The sequence below is a fragment of the Neopsephotus bourkii genome, unplaced genomic scaffold, assembly GCF_033783945.1.
Source record: "Neopsephotus bourkii isolate Nb327-2 ecotype Australia unplaced genomic scaffold, CSIRO-AGI_Nbou_v1 NB_1060, whole genome shotgun sequence".
NCBI lineage: Eukaryota > Metazoa > Chordata > Aves > Psittaciformes > Psittacidae > Neopsephotus > Neopsephotus bourkii.
In genome coordinates, this window is record NW_026901548.1 from 4,264,188 (window position 1) to 4,282,360 (window position 18,173).

General features: G+C 53.0%; 1 protein-coding gene across 6 annotated transcripts in view; it reads right to left on the reverse strand.

Annotated features, from left to right (window-relative positions):
* The window catches only part of DLGAP4 (DLG associated protein 4), a 128,161-nt gene that overhangs the window by 49,099 nt on the left and 60,889 nt on the right, over positions 1–18,173 (reverse strand). For 3 of the 6 annotated variants that reach the window (XM_061361684.1, XM_061361681.1, XM_061361683.1), the window contains exons 3-5: positions 11,463–11,547; positions 2,706–3,748; positions 1,191–1,361 (exon numbers count right to left, since the gene is read on the reverse strand). In XM_061361684.1, coding sequence (XP_061217668.1) covers positions 1,191–1,361; positions 2,706–3,656 — 1,122 coding nt within the window. In that variant the 5' untranslated portion in view covers positions 3,657–3,748; positions 11,463–11,547. Of the gene's footprint in view, positions 1–1,190; positions 1,362–2,102; positions 2,157–2,705; positions 3,749–11,462; positions 11,548–18,173 lie in introns of all 6 variants that reach the window. The other 3 variants (XM_061361687.1, XM_061361686.1, XM_061361685.1) reach the window with 2 other exon arrangements.

Below are 18,173 nucleotides of genomic sequence, written 5' to 3' on the forward strand. Positions count from 1 at the left end.
GAGCCCCCACACTGCTTGTCCCTTCAATGTGGTCCTGGTGTCCATGGATGTGAGTTTGAGTCCATGCCTGAGGCAGAGGCGCTGCTCAGCCCTGCCTGCTCATGTTACCCCCTGCTTGGGGCATCTCTCACTATAAGGAGCTGCTTGGCCATTGCAATCCTGACCTCCTAGGGAGGGGAGAAGAGGGGACAGATGGGGAGCAGAGCCTCCCTCCCTGGGCACTGCTCTAAGGACAGCGCTGTGTCACCTTGGGGATTGCTCCTGAGAAACCCCCAACCCTGATAGGACAGAGCTGGACCTGGAGCTGGGTGATGACCCACTCTCAGCTCCAGTGTCTGGGTCTGGAGATGGGCCTGGAAGCATCAGATGGACCCCTGCTAGTCCTCGATGAGCCCTGAGATTACCCAGAGCCTGCAGACGGGGCAGGAGAGGTGAACAGCTTTGGGGCTTACTCGAGCCAGGAGGCTGGGGGGTCCTGCTTGTCCCCATCCCACACCTCCTGCCCTCCCTCATGTCAGAGGGGCACTTCCCCACCTCTGCAACCCAGCAGCCATTTCTGCCTGGCAGCAGCCCCATCCGCAGCAGGGCAGGGCCTCCATGGCCCCCAGGCACCGGGCTCTGTGTGCAGGCAGATGCCCACAGTCCCTCACCATGGCAGAAGCAGGGAGTGGGCTCATCCTGCTTCAGGTGGCAGGGGCCATGTGGCTTTGCACAGTGATGTTTCCCACAGAGTGGGCTCTGGAGGTGACTCCTCCATCACCAGTTTAGTCCCCTTCCCATGCTGACAGGGGCCTGGATATACCACCCCATCCTGCCCTGAGGGCCCTGGGCCCTATGCCCTGCCCTCTGGGGCTTACACCGGGCACCTGTGGGTGATCTCACCCTGAGCATCTGTGACCTGTAGGGTTATGGGAGCACCAAACCTCATGTTTCTGGACTGGGGTCTTGTCTTTGAAGGTGAGGTGCTGGTGGCTGCAGGGGCTGCCCCAGTCACCCAGGATGCTGCTCACACCGCAGCATCTCCCGATGCCCCTCCATCCACGACGACGCTGAGTGCGGGGTTCTCCCTACCCATGCTGCTCCCGCTCCGAGTGCGGTGGTGCAGGCTGCCGCCCCTGTCCGATGGTCCCAGGAGGGTCAGGGCTGGGAGGGAGCTGGGCAAAAGCTTCCCCTCAAAACAAGATCCCTACCTGGCCGCTGCCCGCGTCGGTCGGCCCAGGGCTGAGGGGCTGGTCCCAGCTCCGCGGGGGCTCGCTCGGCTGCGGCGGGGTGGCCCCCGTGTCCTCCCAGCCCAGCGGTTGGGCTGCCCAGCTGCTGGCCGGGCTCACGCCACCCAGCTGCGCCCACAGCCCTCCGTCAGGCTGTCGAGAAACGGAGCTCATTACATGGGCAATAACCTCGGTACATGGCAGGGCAATAACCTCGGTACATGGCAGGGCAATAACCTCGGTACATGGCTGAGCTATAACCAGCGGGGCAGTCTCCTACCCCCAGCCATGGCCAAACCCCAAAGGTGAGGGGCTGCTGCGGTTGCATTTGGTTTGCCTGCACTGGGCGCTGCCACTGCACCCAGAGGGGTATCAGTGCCAGCAGATGCTCTGGCTGCAGCTCTTTAACCTCTTATAAGGAGGGGGGCAAAGAAAAAGAAACCAGGCCGAGAACGTTTTCCCTGATGATGTTCCTGATGGAGTTAAGTCCCTCTGCAATTTGATTTGCAGCCATGGCCAGCAAGCTATTGGGAGCAGGGTGTGCTGCAATAATTCATTGCTCTTTAAAGCTTCTAAGCCCGCTGGCCACAGCCAGGGGAGCCCATGACACCTTTGCATTAAAAAGGATGCTGGAGACGTACATATATTGACTAGTCCCCCCTTAACCCCCAGCCAGGCCTGGCTTATTTATCTTCGTTCCTCTCTCTTAGGGTACAACTGGGTTTATGTTCTTCAGGCAGTGCTGTGACCTGGCGCTCTTTGGTGTGTGTCAAACCAGCATTAGCCATGCAGGCTTGTGCCATGCAAGCAGAGAGGCTGGCACTGCCCTCCTGGCCCCACAGCCCTGCCCCATGTGCCAAAGGCAGCCATGCCCTGCAGAGCTGCAGGTCCTACCAGCGCTCCGGGGAAGCTCTGTAGAGCAGGGCTTACTGGGCACGCCGGCACATCCTTGCGATGCGTGGATATAAGGGGGTAAGCATTAGTTATCACTGGTCATCTTCAGACCCGGGGATGGTGGCGGTGCTTGGGATATGAGCCACAGCCCCTTGGTGTACCCACATGGATGGGCATCAAGTGGTACTGGGTACGTGTGGGCATCTCCATGCCTGGCTGCACAAGAGTCCACCCCAACACAGCATCTGCAGGGTGTGGTGGGCACTGGGGCTGTGCTGGGACCCCACAGCAGACAGGGATCAGGGTGCTGAGGCTGTGGTGCAGGCACATCACCCCCTCCCCACACTGCCATAGTCCAGCACAGGGGCTGGGCGCCCTGGGGCAGCACTGGGAGAGCTGGACCCCACCAACACCAGTGTCCCCATAGAGCTATCCCTGCGGCCATGGTGAATTTAACCCACCCAGGCAAAGTGACTTGAGATGGCAGCCGAACCATCAGGAGCTGTTTGGTAATAGGGAACAATAGGGCCCCTATTGAGAGGTGTTCCCTGTTTTCCTGTATTCTCCCTGCATGGAGGAGCCATAACCCCTCGCTGCACCCACCTGCAGGTAGTGATAGGCCAAGTCTTGATGGCAGGACTTGGATTTCAGCAAGGCTTTGTCGATCGTGGCCGAGGCCTTCTGGCACATTTCCCGGGCATGGCTGAGAGTCAGCGTGGACCAGGAGCCCCTCTTAATGTAGTTGGAGTCATTGTTGATGGGGATATTGGTGCATGGGGTGACCTTGAGGTCGTTATTGCTCTTGGAGGATTTCAACATGTGCTCGCTGATGGTGTTGTAAGCGTGCATGAAGTACTTGGGCTGGCTGTGGTCCGGCTGCCTGCCCAGCGTCATGAGGCCCATTGGGTTGCGGTAGCTGCAGGTATCACTGTCTAAGTTGTCATCTGAGCTCCACCAGCCTGATATGTTGGATCTGGTCCTGCGCTTGGGCTCGGAGGTCTTCGCCCGGTCTTTGCTCTTGCTCCTCCGGTTTTGCTTGGCATCATCCGTCCCCTTCTTGCCATTGACGTTGCCTTTGGTGGGGCCCTCCAGAGACTGGGACTTGGCAAAGAGCTTCTGGACCGAGTGGACGAGGTGCCGGATGCGCCCAGGGCTCTCGCTCCGGTGCTTTGCATCGCTCCTCTGAAACTGGAGGGTGCTGAAGCCGTCTCTGTGGATGGGCAGCTGCTTCTCAAACTGGTCCAGGAGGTTCGCAGGCAAGCGGTTGATTTTAGTGGCTTGGGCATGGCTTGGAAAAGGGTTGTCATCTGGGACCTCGAAGTGGGAGTTGTAATGGATGCGCGGGAATGTGCTGCTGTTGGAGATCTGGTTGTTGAGCGGAAGGAGACAGTCGCCGTGGAGGGTGTTTTGGGCTGGGAATCGGGGGTCCATGGTGAAGGAGTCGGTGGGGCTGAGGAGATAGGGGTTCCTGTCCTGGGGGGCATAAAGAGAGTCTTGAGGGGAGTCCAGGTTATCAGAAAGGTGGCGGCTTCTGTTATCTCCTAAGCCCTTCATGGTCCCAGTGTTTCCTAGACCATTGCTTGGGGTTGGTGTGGCAGAGCCCTTGCAGGAGCTGGCCCTGCTCTCCTGCAGACTCCCCTGCACCTGAAGGAAGAGGACAGACACTCAGAGCCTGCTGAGAGCCCCTTGGGCAGCCTCTCTGCAGTGGGGCTTCCTTGCCAGGGCTGGTCCAGCTCTGAAAACAAGGTTAAAGGATGGAAGCAGGATGGGAGGGAGATGAGATGGCAGAAAGGGAGGAGAAGGCACGTGAGACATGATGCTGGACAGAACAGGGTACAGAGAAGAGGAGGGGAAGGATTCATTCTTTCTAGCTGCAGTTTAAGCACTTGTGTGTCTCAGTGCTCAACCTCAGCCTGCTTAAACAACGCTGCTGCTATTTTTCTGGTCTCTGCACATGTTTATTTAATAGGATCCCTTCCCCAGGCAGTGTAACACAGGCTAACAGGGGCACTGCCAGCAAATCACTGCTCCTGTCCCATTTGTTCAGGAGGCTGGAGGAAATCCTGCTGTCAAACCCTGCACACAGGCCTTGCCTGAGCCAGGGGAAGGCTGGAGCCAAGCATCCCGTCTTCCTGCATTGTGCTTTGTGCTTCCTGGGTCTCGGAAGGGGCTGGCAGCCCTGGTCTCTGTGTTGCATGCAGCTGCGCTAATCTGATATGATGTCAAACATCTCCTCTCCAACAAACACTGGGTTTATGGCATGTTTTACCCCAGAGGAAACGGTTTCAGTAGCTGCAATGAGAGCAGAGGTGTTTCTGAGCGCTCGGAGCCTGACCTCAGAAGCTGGTTGCTGCTCAGTTGATCTTCCCTGCCTCGCTGCATCACTCCTGGGCAGCCGGAGACAGAGGGTCCCCACAGGGCAAGGGAGCTCCTCACTGGAGGCTTCCCCAGGGCACTTACCTTGTCCTGCTGGGCTCAAAGGGATCCTCGTCTGCACTGGGTTATACAGGGGTAAAAGACAAACTCTTTGGGGCTGCTTGAATGAAATCAATGCACATATGATAAGCTGTCAATCAAGTTGATTTTCCATGCTTAAAACCTAAATAAACTGATTCTTACCCCTTTTAGGTTTTAGTTTAGTTTCTTAGTTCCTTTTTTAGCTTGAGTGTTGTTTAATGGCAACTCACAAACACTGAAGCATCCTACAGGTGTTAAAGTCTGGGGGCTGAGATCCTAGGCTACGTGTTCAAAATCCTGCTTGTTCAAAATCCGGGGACCCAAAACACGGACGTGAAGCTGAACGGCTGCTCCTTGGTGAGATAAGGGACTGCTCTGGGGGCTGCAATGACAGAGGTGTGTGCATTTGCCAACCCCAGGATGATCCAGTATTCCCTAAATGCACCTGGAAGGGAAAATAGTGCCTGAACCTCAGAGCTTCCAGGGAGTTTGAGAGAAAGCAAGCCCTAATTTGCTTTTTCCTAGGGAACAAGGAGGACAATGGTGTGTCCTGGGAGCAGCAGAGCTCCTGGGTTCTCCCTGTCCAGCCACAGATTTGACTCTGGTTTTCCCCTAGGAGCTCATCCTCCTGCATGCAGTCTGGTCAGCAAAAGCAGCGAGGACCAAACTGGTGCAGGGAGCAGTCAGCAATCGGTGGTGAACGACGGGACTTGACAGGCTTGTTTTCCTTCCTCGCACAGGGAAAAGCACATTAATAATGAAAAGCAGTTAGGGCTTTAAATGATTGTTTGGAGGCACAAAGGAAAGAGAAGTGCTGTGTATTCCATGGCTTAAAGTCTCCATTCAACTCTTACTCCCAGTGGGCTGGCAAAGCAAAGCTTTGGTCTTTCTAAAGCAGTGGTTTGAAGACAGCGAGCGTAGACAGAGACTCCTGCTCCTCATCCTTCAAACCCTGCTCCTGGGGTCCCACCTCTCCTGAAACAACCCTGGGAAGCTGTATAGCCCCATGGAGTGGGTCGTAGGATCCCATGTGTTTTGGGGATGAGGACATGGTGTTATCCCAGCCTGAGCTCAGGGATAACTGTAAACCTGCTTTTCCTGCCAAAACACCCAGTGCAATGCTAGCCTTGACCAGGGTCCGGCTGCTTATGGTACTTGTGGGTGCCATCCTTTTGCCCTTGGTGCATTAGCCTCTCTGGAGTCCCTTGCCCATGGGACAGCACCCATGGGACAGCACCCGTGTGAGCTGCTGGAGCAGCAGTGGCTGCTGGCCACAGAAGTGCTCATGGATGTGCCAGGCAGCTCTGTACTTACACTGTGTAAGCTGGCATCAGCACAGTGGTTAAAGAGAGGTGACAAAAAGCCCCAGGAGAAAGGAAACCCTCTGGGCACAAGAGAAGGATGGGGTGTAGAAGGACAGGCTCCAGAATGAGCCATTCATCTGGTCCTTACATTCCACCTAGCCACACATAGGCATCCTCAGCCCTGCTTGACTTGGAGGTAAAGCCCAAACCCTCCTGAATACCCCCCTGCTCTGCCCAGGCTCGGCTCTGCTCACTGTGGCCTCTTTTCCCCTTCCTCCCATGCCCCAGCTCCAGGCTCCCAGCAAGGTCCTCACTCAGGCTTGTGCACTTGAGGCCACCCCAGCTCTGATGGATGCTGTGCTTCTCCCATCACGTTACGCTGCAGGAGTCACACAGTCCCCAGGGAGACAACACAGCACTGATTTGATTATAATGGGATGTCTCTGGATATTGATAGTAAATACGTCTTTTCCCTCAAAGGGCAATCAATATTTGAAGCTGAAGTCTCCCAGGCACTCCTGAGAGAGACTTCAGCCCCGTGACTGCTTTGCCATAGAGCAGATTAGCATCACTGCTTCTTTGTTCACTGGGCTCCAGGATGAAGTGGAACTGCCTTAGGACCCAAACTAAATAGGGAAATGGAATGAAATGAAACGAAATAACAGGAATGACAATAAATGCAAAGCAAGGAAAGGCTAGCTTGCAAGGGAAGAGTGGGGCTGGGGGCCGGACTGGCTCAGGACAGCTCAAGAAGCAGAGGGTCAGGGAGGAGCGGCTGAGGGGCTATGGGGACAAGCAGGGATGGAGGAAAAGTGAAGGGAGCTCTCCTGGTGCCCACCATGCACTGTTTGCTGCATCCCCTGGGAGCTGGTTGCCCTTTAAGATGGATTAAACTGTTTTCATTACATTTTGATTACTCTCTGCAATCCTTGGCACTTTCCTAAGACGTGGGGTCAGGGAAGGGAAAAACCCCACAAGCCTCTTCCCCACCATCTCTTTAATTTGGGAGGATGAAAAAGCTGGAAATTAAATCTCCCAAATCCATGATCCTGCAGCTCTCACACCAGGAAGGGAGGCCTCCCAGGGCCTCACTGCATCCCTCAGCCCCAAACTGGTCACCACAGCAGGGAGGTGGATGGCTCTCGCTGGAATGGGAAGCAGGAGAAGACCCATAACAGGGCCTGGAGAGGATGCAGGGGAAGGGGCTGGGTTTGCTGCATTGCCCCGTTACCTTCCTTCCCCTCAGCTTGTGTTTTTTCAGAGTTGCCCTTCCTCTTCCCAATGGCTTTGCTGCTGCTGAGGTCTCTGTGAGTGACCTGACCTGATTTATGGCGGTTTTGTGTGTCCCAAACCACTCTGAACCCCATCTGGAGCTGCCCATGTGCAGAGTCAGACCTGCTGCACTGAATTCCCCTCCTGCAAAGCACATCTGCAGCTCCAGACACTGAGCAGGGTATGAAGCCTCCAGTGCAGGAGATGATAGCCTTGCCTGAAGAACTTCCTGCTCAGCAGAGGCTCCTCTCCACCCCTGGCTGAGCGCTGCCAATGCTTCTCTCCTGGAGGACCCACAGATGCTGTGTTCATCTACTGTGAGTGGGAGATGGGGCCAGCCTCGGGGCTGCTGGAGCTGGTGGGAGCTGGTTCGTTCCACTTCAGGGAGACTGAGTCACATCTTCATTGTGAGCTGAAAAGCCTCTGTTGCTGTAACAGATACTTCAATGACTGCAAATATTTGCTTTTCGATCTCTTTTTTAACAGCAGAGAGATTAGGCTGGCCTGAACTATGGGCAGAGCAGGAGGCAACTGAAAGGAAGTGGATGGAGGAGACAGCTGCAATGCAGGGTAGATAGGCACAAAGCATGGTTTCCAAGCTATCTGTCCTATCCTACCTGTCACGGGCCTGCCCAGCTTATGGCTGCCCATCCAGCCCAGCCAGACAGGGCTCGGCAAGTCCTTGAAATCACGGTACTTGAAGAGCTCTTTGTTCTTCCCCAGATCACAGCCAAAAGCATCGTTCCTCCCTTCCCTTGCTTCCCTCTCCTCTCTGCCTCCCCCTCACAGCTTATCCATAGCTTTCCTGCTATTCCCACCAGCAGAGCTTTCCAACACCTTCTAAGTCAGTTCCCTGTGGAAACACCAAAGCTGCTGCCCCCACGCTGCATGCCAGCCCAGGGGCTTGCATCCTTGCTCTGAACCTTCCTCCTCCTGAGAGAGCTCGGTTTTCTCATCCCAACCTCTGTCACGTCCCATCTAAAGAACAGAATACACCACAAAACCACGGTGCCTGTGCAAAACACCAGGCACCAGACATACAGCCAGACCTTCACCCAGGCTTCTTGGCTGGCATTTGTATAATAAGCACTTGTTTAGGTTGGAAAGCATCTCTTGAGATCATAACTTGGCTTGAACAGGATGGGTTGGGGAGGGATGTATACGGCTCAGCGGAGGCAGGTAGAAACAGCAGGGGAAGCAGCAGCCTGTAAAATGGGACTGCTCAGGGCACAAGTCCTTCAGGAGGAAGAGATCCCTGTCCTGATGGCGCTTGCATGCACCCTTTGGTGTCAACTAGTCCTGCCCTCTGCTCATCCGCTCCTCCAGAGCTCCACATAGCATGATCTCCCACGTAAACCTCGGCCCAGCCATCCGAGCTGGCTGCAAACACATGGGTGGCTTTTATATATAGAAACCTAGCAGCACGCTAATAACTAGCTAGATAAGGAATAAAGGATTTGCAACCTGCGGAAGAAAAATGACTCCCCTCGCCCTGCTGCAAGAAGCTTTAAAGCTTGTATACCGTGGTGGAGGTGACGTTGGTCCTGCCTACACGCATGAATTCAAATGTTCCCTGAATTAGCAGGAACACTTCATGTGGCATTCAGCGAGGGGGGCCGCCGGCTCCCAGGGTGTTGCATTAATGATGATTCAGAGTTCAGAATCTAATCGCAGAGGATAAAAATAGCCAGCTTCTACTTAGAACAATTCATTATACAACAGAGCTTGCGCCAGCCTCCTTCTGCTGCTCGCTTTGCCCCGGGAAGGTTCCCACTGCTGACAGGAAGCTTTGTCCCAGGGGTGGTGGGTACCAGGCAATGCTGCCCACCATGGGCTGCTGAGAGGAGCCTAAGCCAGGGTCTCCTGAGGAGCACCCATGGGGTTTACGTGGACTCCCATAATGTGGGTGTGATGCTGTCATCAGCATCATACCCGCATTACATGGATGTATCCACATACATGCATGTATGACAGCATCACACCCACCCTTTGCCCCTCACTTTCTCTGTGCACAACAGTGGAGGGAGACAGTGGTTTCTTCAAGTCATGGGTCTCATCTACCTGCAGCACTTCCTTAGGAGGTGGGTGAACTGCTTTACAAGGGCCTGTATGCCCATTGCCTGAAGGTGTCCCAATGGGCTCACCCAGCTCATCTACAAATCCAGCTTCCAGACAGTTAATGCTACATGAAGCAAACCCCAGCATGGGCTACATTAGCACAGGAGCTCAAGAGAGTGTGCAGCACTGATTTCTCAATGCTACTGAGCCCTATGTCACCGGTGGAATGATCTCCTCACATCTCACTTCATGGGTAAGTAAGTGCTTTGTGCCTTTTTAATGTGGAATCCCAAGGTCTTGCGATAGCTGCCCCAAACCCTGGGACCCTCAATAGTCTCCTGCTTGTTCTTCAGGCAAAGGGATATCTTTGCTGGGACTGCCAGCAAAGATGGGGAGGGACAGGATCTGACTGGGGCCATCCCAAAACAAAGGGTGATAATTTTTCTTCCTTATATGCTCTAGATACTATTCCTTCTTTCTTTCTTTCTCTCTTTTTCCCTTTCTTTCTTTCTTTGGTAGCAGCACAACCAAATGCTGTGACAAAATGGCTGCAGTATGACAAAGATCTTTGGCTGCAGGTGTTGACTGAGCTGGAGGAGCAGATGAACTCTTCAGAGAGGCAGAGACCTTATTTTCATGCAAATGTCACTGGTAATATAATCACCTCTCAGGGGAACAAAACCCCAGAAACTTTACAACCTATTTGTCCCTAAATAGAAGTTTCTCAAAGTTCTCCTGAAGATGGGATCTGCTCTGAAGAAGGAAATGCAAAGCATTAAGTAGGTCAAAGGAGGCAAATGAAGGCAAGACAAATAAGGGAGAGTTTCCAGGAGAGTTGATGAGATGGAGTGGAAGGACCAGTGAGCAGAGGTCACTGTTTTGGTACTCACCTGCAGTCTCTGCTCCCTTACAGAGCACTTACGGCACATGCTGGTGACAACATGATGCATGTTCTAGCTTGTCTGGAAGAGCAGCTAATGAGGCCATTTGGGACCCAAACTGATTTGTTCTGGTCCTTGCTGTTCAATAGGCCTGGAGGTATGTGTGCGTGTCTGCAAGGACCTCCATGGAGCTAGTAGATGATGAAAAGCACTTAACATGACTGCTCTTCCTTGCTTATGCTGTGACTCCTAGGGATGGAGATTGTCCATGCTTGCACTGACAACTGTTGACTCAGAAGGTGGCAGGCCATTCTGCTTGGCCTTCTGTGCTATCACCCTGCCCCACACCACCAGCCAGGTCATACAATCATCATAGAATCCCAGACTGGTTTGTGCTGGAAGGGACCTTAAAGCTCATTCACTTCCAACCCATGGGGAGGAACAACTTCCACTGGAGCAGGTGGCTCCAAGCCCCTGTGTCCAACCTGCCCTTGAACACTGCCAGGGATGGGGCAGCCACAGCTTCTCTGGACAACCTCATGACCCTCACAGTGAAGAACTTCCTCCTAATATCTAATCTCAGTCTCCCCTCTGTCAGGTTAAAGCCATTCCCCTTGTTCTGTCACTACCTGCCCTTGTAAAATGTCCCTGTAAAAGGACAGGATCCTCCTGTCTCACTGTACCAGAGCAAACAGCAGCCCCAGGACCAGCAGTACCAAGGACTAAGCAGATGATGGGGAGGTGAGGACAACTGGGAGGGCAGGGGCAGGCTCCTTGCCCTGGGTGTTTGTGGCACAGCAGCAACGGGGTGCTCCAAACGGGGATGTCTGCAGCATCACCAGGTCTCTGCAGCTTTGCAAGGACGTTGCTTTGCTCCAGGGCAGATGTTCCCATTGCCTAAACACCCAGAGGAAGCTAGGTGGAGCCTGTGATTGGGATGCAGGATGGAGAAGCTCTCCCGCAGTAGATTTGCTCAGCGCCTGAGACAAAGGGGTTGCCCTTTGCCTGAGGGTCCTGGGGCAAGGGGAAGCAGGAGGGGAATAACCAGCAGCTCCCTCTGCCATTCTCTTCCCAGAGAACAGACTGAGGCTCGTCTGCAGCCTCCTGTGTGTTCCAAGCTGCGGGAGCACTTCCTTTGTCTCGAAGTAGGTCAGCGCGGAGGCGTGACGTTACTATAGCAATCGGAATTAGATTTCATAACTTTATTTTAGTGATGGGCGCCTTGCAGGATTCACTACAGGATGGAGGCAGGGTTCTCATTGAGACACCCCCTCCAGCTCCCCTTGCTCCCTCCTGCTCTGCTGCCCCTCGTACCACAAGCACACAGCTCTGTCTGTCCACCCTGTACCCCCCTTGGCTCCCGAAGTCATCCCCGAGCCATACTGTACCTCACAGCTTGCTGGGCTTGGGGTCTAGGCCAGGTTCAGCATCCTGTGCACCTCGTGTCCCTCCAGAGCTGTCCCTCATGAAGACCTGTCAGGCAGAGAGAAAGAGGAAAACATCCTCAGGTCACAAAGAGCAGAATGATGTCTTCCTGCCAAATGTCCCAGGCCATAACGGTGATGCTGCAAAGACGTGACAGCTCTGACTGACACCCAGGTTGTCTTCATTAAGTCCTAGCAAAGGCATAAGGCAAATGCGAGAAAGCATCCTACATGCAGAGGTGAGGTAATGCCCGTGGGAAAGGTGCGAGATGCATCAAAGGGTCCCAGGTATCTCCATGGACTGAAAGGATAGACTGGAAATCACCTGGGTGAAAAGAACATGCAAAATGCCCGTGCTCCTCTCGCGGGGGCACAGGACTGCCAAAGTGCTCTTTGACTTTCCTGCCCTTGTTTCTTTGTCATGGAATAATCCCTCAAGAAACCCCTTTGCTGCCCATTGCTGTCCCTTCCTTCCTTGTCTGTCCTGAGCAGGGCTGATTCCGTAACCCTCTGTGCCTCATCTGGGCTGATCACTTTGCTCTGAGCCATGGCAGAGCAGTCTGCTAAGGCAGGAGGGACAATCCTGGGGCCAAACCTCCTGACTGGGGTGGCAGATGGCAGCCAGGTGCCTTTGGTGTGTCCTAGCTATTCACCTGCCAAACCCTGCCTCTTGTCCTCACCTACCAGCGCTGCTCATTAAACCCGAGCAGCTCACACTGTACATCTCTTCCATCTGGTCACTAGGTGCTACTGTATCGCAGCTAAAGCGCTGTGCTTCCTTCTTAATTGTCATTCACCATCAGCTGCACTGCAAACAACTGACAAAAATGTTCCCTTACGAAAAGCAAAGCAAATAAATATGGGGGGAAAAGCAGCCCCCGGTGTTTCTTGATGTCCTCAGAAATCTGTGCGTTGCAACAGAGATCACAGCCTGAATTATTTATTATATCATTATTTATTTATTTATTCTACTATTGTTTATTTATATTATTATTACAATCAGTGAGATTAAATATTATTTGGGGTTTACATCAATTAATTCCCATGGTAGGCGTGTTTGCTCTTCTGCATTGAGAAGAGGCAGGCACGATGCTGGGACAATCTGGGGAGCTCAGCTTTTCACTGCTGAGAAGCAAGGGATGGGAATGACACATCCCTTGCTCAGAAATGTGGTAAGACAAGGTATGACGAGCCTGCGTGCTGCAGAAGGGCCACGCAGTGGTAATTGCATTGATACCACCCAACCTTTTCACAGCTCTCTCCACATAAAAAGTGAATTCCACCTACTAGTCAGTTGAGTTAGGTCTGAGCCAGTAATCCAGAGCCTGCAATAGCCATTATCACAGCCAGTATCCATGGCTAGTGGTACCTACAGCCATCTGTAGCATCAGCATCCATCTGCCAGCAGCAAAGCCACTGCTCTTCTGCTCTAATGCCACTGGTATTGCTGTGAAGGGTAACACTGTGTATTAGAGCCACTAATGTCCACCATTAAAGTCATGAGCATCTGTTGTCAGTGCTGCCAGCATCCCTCCTGGGTGCACAAGTATCCACCACTAGTGCCCAACATCCTGTATCACACCCAGTACCTACTTATGCTGGAAGTACCTGTTCAGTGCTACCATCACCCATCATGTCTATGTCACCAACCTGGGATCCTCTAGGAATGGTGATGATATTGGTACCCCTTGGCATAGGGTGACTTTGATGGATGGGAGGAGCAGTGCCTGGGCTCCAGGCCTCCACCCACCCAACAGGTTCCTTTAAATAGAAGCTGCCACTGAAGCTTGAGAGGAAGGAATATTTTTGCCTGTAATACTGCTCTCGTCTTTGCGTGCTACTGTTGCACCGAGAAAGCTGTGCTATAATTACCTTTAATTAATATCAGCATCAATGCCCCAAGGAAATGCAAATGAACGATTGTGCCACCAGCACAATGACATTAAGCTAACTCCCAGCGATCCACCTCCATCATCCCCCTCTTCCTCCTGCTCTCAGGAGCAGCTTGCTTTACATCACGGCTGCTCTGTGGAGCGGGTGGGATTGAAGACAACATGGAATCAACCAGACTGGAAAAGACCTTTAAGATCATCAAGTCCAAATGTTCCCCAGCACTGTCAATGTCACTGAGGGCTTCATCTACACGCTTTGAAGGACACACAGCACTAAGAGAGGTGGTGTAACCCCAGGGAAGTAGATTGCAGACCAAGGGGAGTGGTGGGGAGCAGGGGGCAAGCAGGGGTCCCTGAGGCAATGAAGGCACAGGATGCTGTGAAGAGCACAGCCAGGCGTGCAGGCTGCCAGTGATTGCAAGCACTGTTGAATACAATGCTCCCCTCCTCCTGCTATCATCACCAACTTGAGTTCCTTCTAATACTTTGCCTTACAGACTCTAAGCTCAGATACAGTCATTACAAACTTCTGGCCTGCTTTCCTTTATGAAATAGGCCATCGCATCCTTCTGTGCAAATCCTGCAACAGGAATGAAGAAAACAAATATGTGTGTGCTCCTGTACCTCTAATCTCATGACCGTTTCTCTGAATAAAACAAACACATTTAGGTCTTGTGGGTCTCCCAGAAAGAATGAGATTTTGTGTGAAGGATGCTTGGGGTCTGATTCGAGTTATCACTGCCTCACATTCAAGAAAGGCAAAAAAGATGTTGTGGAGAGCACAGATGAGAGGTGGCTGTTAGGAAGAGATCTGTAGCCAGCATCATGATTCTTCTGGAGGCATGAATGGAAAATGTGCGTGAAAGCACCAGAGGAAACAACCAGGCAAAGGTGGGAGGAGTGGCAAAGTCCTGCTGGACTGTGAGGAACGTGTTCCTCTCTCTGAGAGGAGCTGGCAGAGGCACTCTGGTACCCTGCAAAGGTCCCCACGCAGATGATTTGTCAGCAGAAGAGTTCTGTTTGGGTCACAGGAGGACGGAAACAAGGTTACAGCACATGGCATGTGCTGTTCCCCTTCCTGCTCTCCCAACAGGAAGGGACCCTGGACACAAAGACAGTGCACATTAATCTTACCTGTGATTTATTATTTAAGCAAGAGGGTGAGGCGAAAGATCCACCCATGGTGACCGCTGACTACCCGAGGGTGTAAAAGACTGATCCCAATCCCATATTATTGTCAATCAAAGGGAACCTCAGAGACATAGAGGGGACCTGACAGCAGCTCTGAGGTTCCCATTGGCAGGATGGGGGACGCAGCTGGATGCAGCAGAACTGAGCTGCTCTGGTCCATGCAGTCAGATAACCGTGCCCACAGTGATGCCCAGTAGAGAAGAGGGATGCTCTTACTGAGGGAACCCACTGATGAGCTGGGTGTCACATTCCTTCCCCCGGACCCAGATACACTGGGTTTGCACAAGCCTGTCATCACTGAGGAGGGATTCACTAATACACACTAACAATGGACCTCAGAGACTCCTGGGCATGCAGAGGGTGGTGGTGAGGCTCTGGTGGGGAGAAGGTGGCTCTTGGGGCAGTGCCTGGCTGGCAGCATGGGGGAGCAGAAGCTCATGAGATGATGTTCAGGATGGACACCTTCCTCAGAGGGCATGGGGAGCAAGGAGGGTGTGGGACAGGATATGAAACAATGAAGGAGAAGGACAAGTAGAAGGGATGGAGGAGCCTTCATTAACATGACATCATGATGTTGAGAATAAAATTGGTCCAGCCAGCAAGGGACTCAAAGAGAAGAAATGCTTTAATTGCCTTCACACTGATGCCAGGGAGCCTGGATAATGCACTCTGCTCACATATGGACATGAATTCGACCTAGTTGTGCTCCCAAAATCTGGTGAGGAATGCTGCATAATTGGAGTGTTAAAATCAGCAAATGTTAAAATCAACACCTTGAGGGAGGAACGAGGGCGCAAAGAGGGACATTGAATGTCATGGCCCACAAGGTCAGCCTTTGAGTCATACCCACCTGTAAGGCTTACAGATCTGTGTCCTGGCAGAGGAAGTAGAAGAGGAGAATGTAGGGGGTCTTCCACAACCCACCAGCTCATCCCAGTGAGCCTGCCAAGCATCTTTGTGACATGCATGGGAAGAGGTTGCCTTGTTATGAGGAGCTGGAGGGACTTGTGCTGAGAGCTGCGTGCTGAAATACGGCTGCAAAGAGGAGCCTTGGAGCCATGTCCTCTGCTCCCAGCCTGTTCCCAGCCTGCAGCTCTGCAATCTCTGTTCTCGCTGCTTTCCTCACCCAGGGAATACTGAGGAGCCTGCTCTTGGCTGGGGTCCTGCTGCAAAGTGCCTGTGTCCTGACCATGCAGCTCCATGGGAGGAAAGCCTACTCTTACGCAGCAGAGAAGACCTGAACAATCTGCCCATGCTCCTTGCTCTCCCTCCCTGGCACTGCTCGTCTGCTCAGGCTAACAAGAGATGGAGAGCAGCATCTCTCTGGGACTGGACACAACCCGATCCGGCAAAAACTCCCTAAAGCAGATCTGCCACACAACCACTCCTATCAGGAAGCCTTGTGCTTGTGTAGCTCCCACTGGGAAACCCTTACCCTTGTCCCTTCGCTGGCTCTGCCACCCCTCTGTGCTGTTGGGTGCTCTGGCAAAGCTTCTGGCATGACATCTGGGATAACGTGCACTGCCTAACTGGGTGCCACTGAGGCAGGAACACTTGGACCTTCCCAGGCTCTGTGCTTCTCACCTGGCTGCGCCTTTGCAAGGGATGGGAAAGAAGAAGCACATGGAGAAGCCATCTGTGGCAAACCCAAGTAAGAGCAGACCATGCTGGTGGTAGAAGAGAGCCGACCTCACTGCCTGTGCTGGATCAATGTGCTGCTGCTCCTTGGGATGTGCCAGGCGGGTGGCTCTGGGTTGGTGCTGGAGGAGAGGTTGTGCTTCACACGCCTGCACTGCTGAGCAGAGGTGTCCTCTCTGTGGCATGGAGGATGCTGTCGCTCTGATGGCAAGAAGAGCTCTGCAGGTGCCTGCCTTTAACAAGATGAGTAATTCCCTTTTAGTCCTTTAATCAGTCACTTCTAATTAGTGTGCCAATTGGTTTTTCCTTAGCAAACAGCTCTTTCAAGAAGGGTGTTTGCTGCATCTGCTGGGCTCGGAAAACTGTTCCCAGAAGGGGCTGTGTCTTAGATCTTCAGTAGGAACCTTCTCCTATGGAGGCTGTAGGACTGGGCTCCTCTGCAGAGCATGGCATAGGTCCTGCTCATCCATGGCCCATACTCAGCACAGAAGCCACTTGCTGCTCTCAGACTTCTGGTGGGCTGTAGAATAGGTGGGCTCCAGTAGTATTTAGCCACAAGTGGCTGCTGCCTTGCTGAGCCTGTGCATCTTCTTGCACATTGGCATTGAAGATGTGCTCTTCACCAATGGCTCCTGCCTGGCTTTGCAATTCACCTCCCAGGCTGCCCGAGCTGGACAGTACAACTTCCACCCCGCTCTGAGCAGCATGCAGGGGGAATGGAGAACCTCACAAGCCCAAGGAGGGATTACATCCATGCTGCCAGCATGGAGACATTCCTGGAGGTGCCCCATGCTGGTGGTATCCTGGACACTGTGTTTTCCAAAGGTCCCAAAGACTGGCTTTCCCCTCCTGGAGGCAGAGATGTTCTTCTCATCCGCATCTCTTTTAGCCTTGTTCTTTTCCTCTTTCAAATCTTCCTTAGCTTTGTGCTTCTGGTACCTCTTGGCAGGGAGTTCCACAGTGAATTTGTCTTGTGGAAAAAGGATTCCACCTGGATCATTTCATGCGATTCTTTGCCCTCGTGTTAGGGAGAAGAGTAACCAAAGCAGCCATTCCCTGTTCCCTGTTTGCCACATCTCAGACCCATGAGTCCCTCTTTATTCCAGGGACAGGGCAGCAGCCAGAAGGAGAGAAAACTGCTCTGTATGAGAGTGCTTCCTGCAGCTCCTCCATGATCCTGCCCAGGGGGTGTTTTGGGATCAGGGTGGCCATTTTGGGGGGTTATATAATAAAAATAATAAAATACAGGTTTGGGTCGGTTTGGGTTTTTTTAGCTGTTCGATCTTTCTCCTGTAAAATACTGCTCTTTCTTTAAATTACATCAAAGCAGCATTTTCAGATTAAAAGCAGGAAAGTTTTTGCTAAGCAGGCACCAAAATAGAGGCTTCAAAACTCCCCCTCTTGTTCACCTGAGGTTTTGAGACCTCAACCACAAGACTGCCCAGAAGACCACACCTGACCATGAGCGGTGTCCTCAGCTGCAGGGGCTTGGTACCTTCAATACCTTCCAGAGCAGGTATTCCCACAGTGCTTTAGGCTGTGGCCTTGGTGGCTCCAGGTCTTTCAGCCTCAGATTCAATGCAAACATCCAGGTGCTCCTTCCCTACCTCATCTCCATGTCATTGACAGCCCGAGGCCATCCCACATCCATATTCAACATCCAGCTATTGGGGCAGCTGCTGCCAGCCCCGAACCACAAGTTTTGCTTTCGTTTTCATTTGGATAATGAAGATGTGCAAAGCTCAGCCTATGCTTCAATTGGGTGGGCTTTTCCCTCTCCCCCTGGAGGACCACTGCCCTTGCTCCCTTCCCCTACGGAATGACGGGAAGCTCCATCTCTCCCAAGGGGCCACTTTCCTTTTCCTGGCCCAGGGTGGGATGTCCAGGCTGGCCCAGCTTCCCGTGAGTCACCGGCAAATCTCAGCTTCCTTCTGCAGGGCCCTGGAACCAGAGC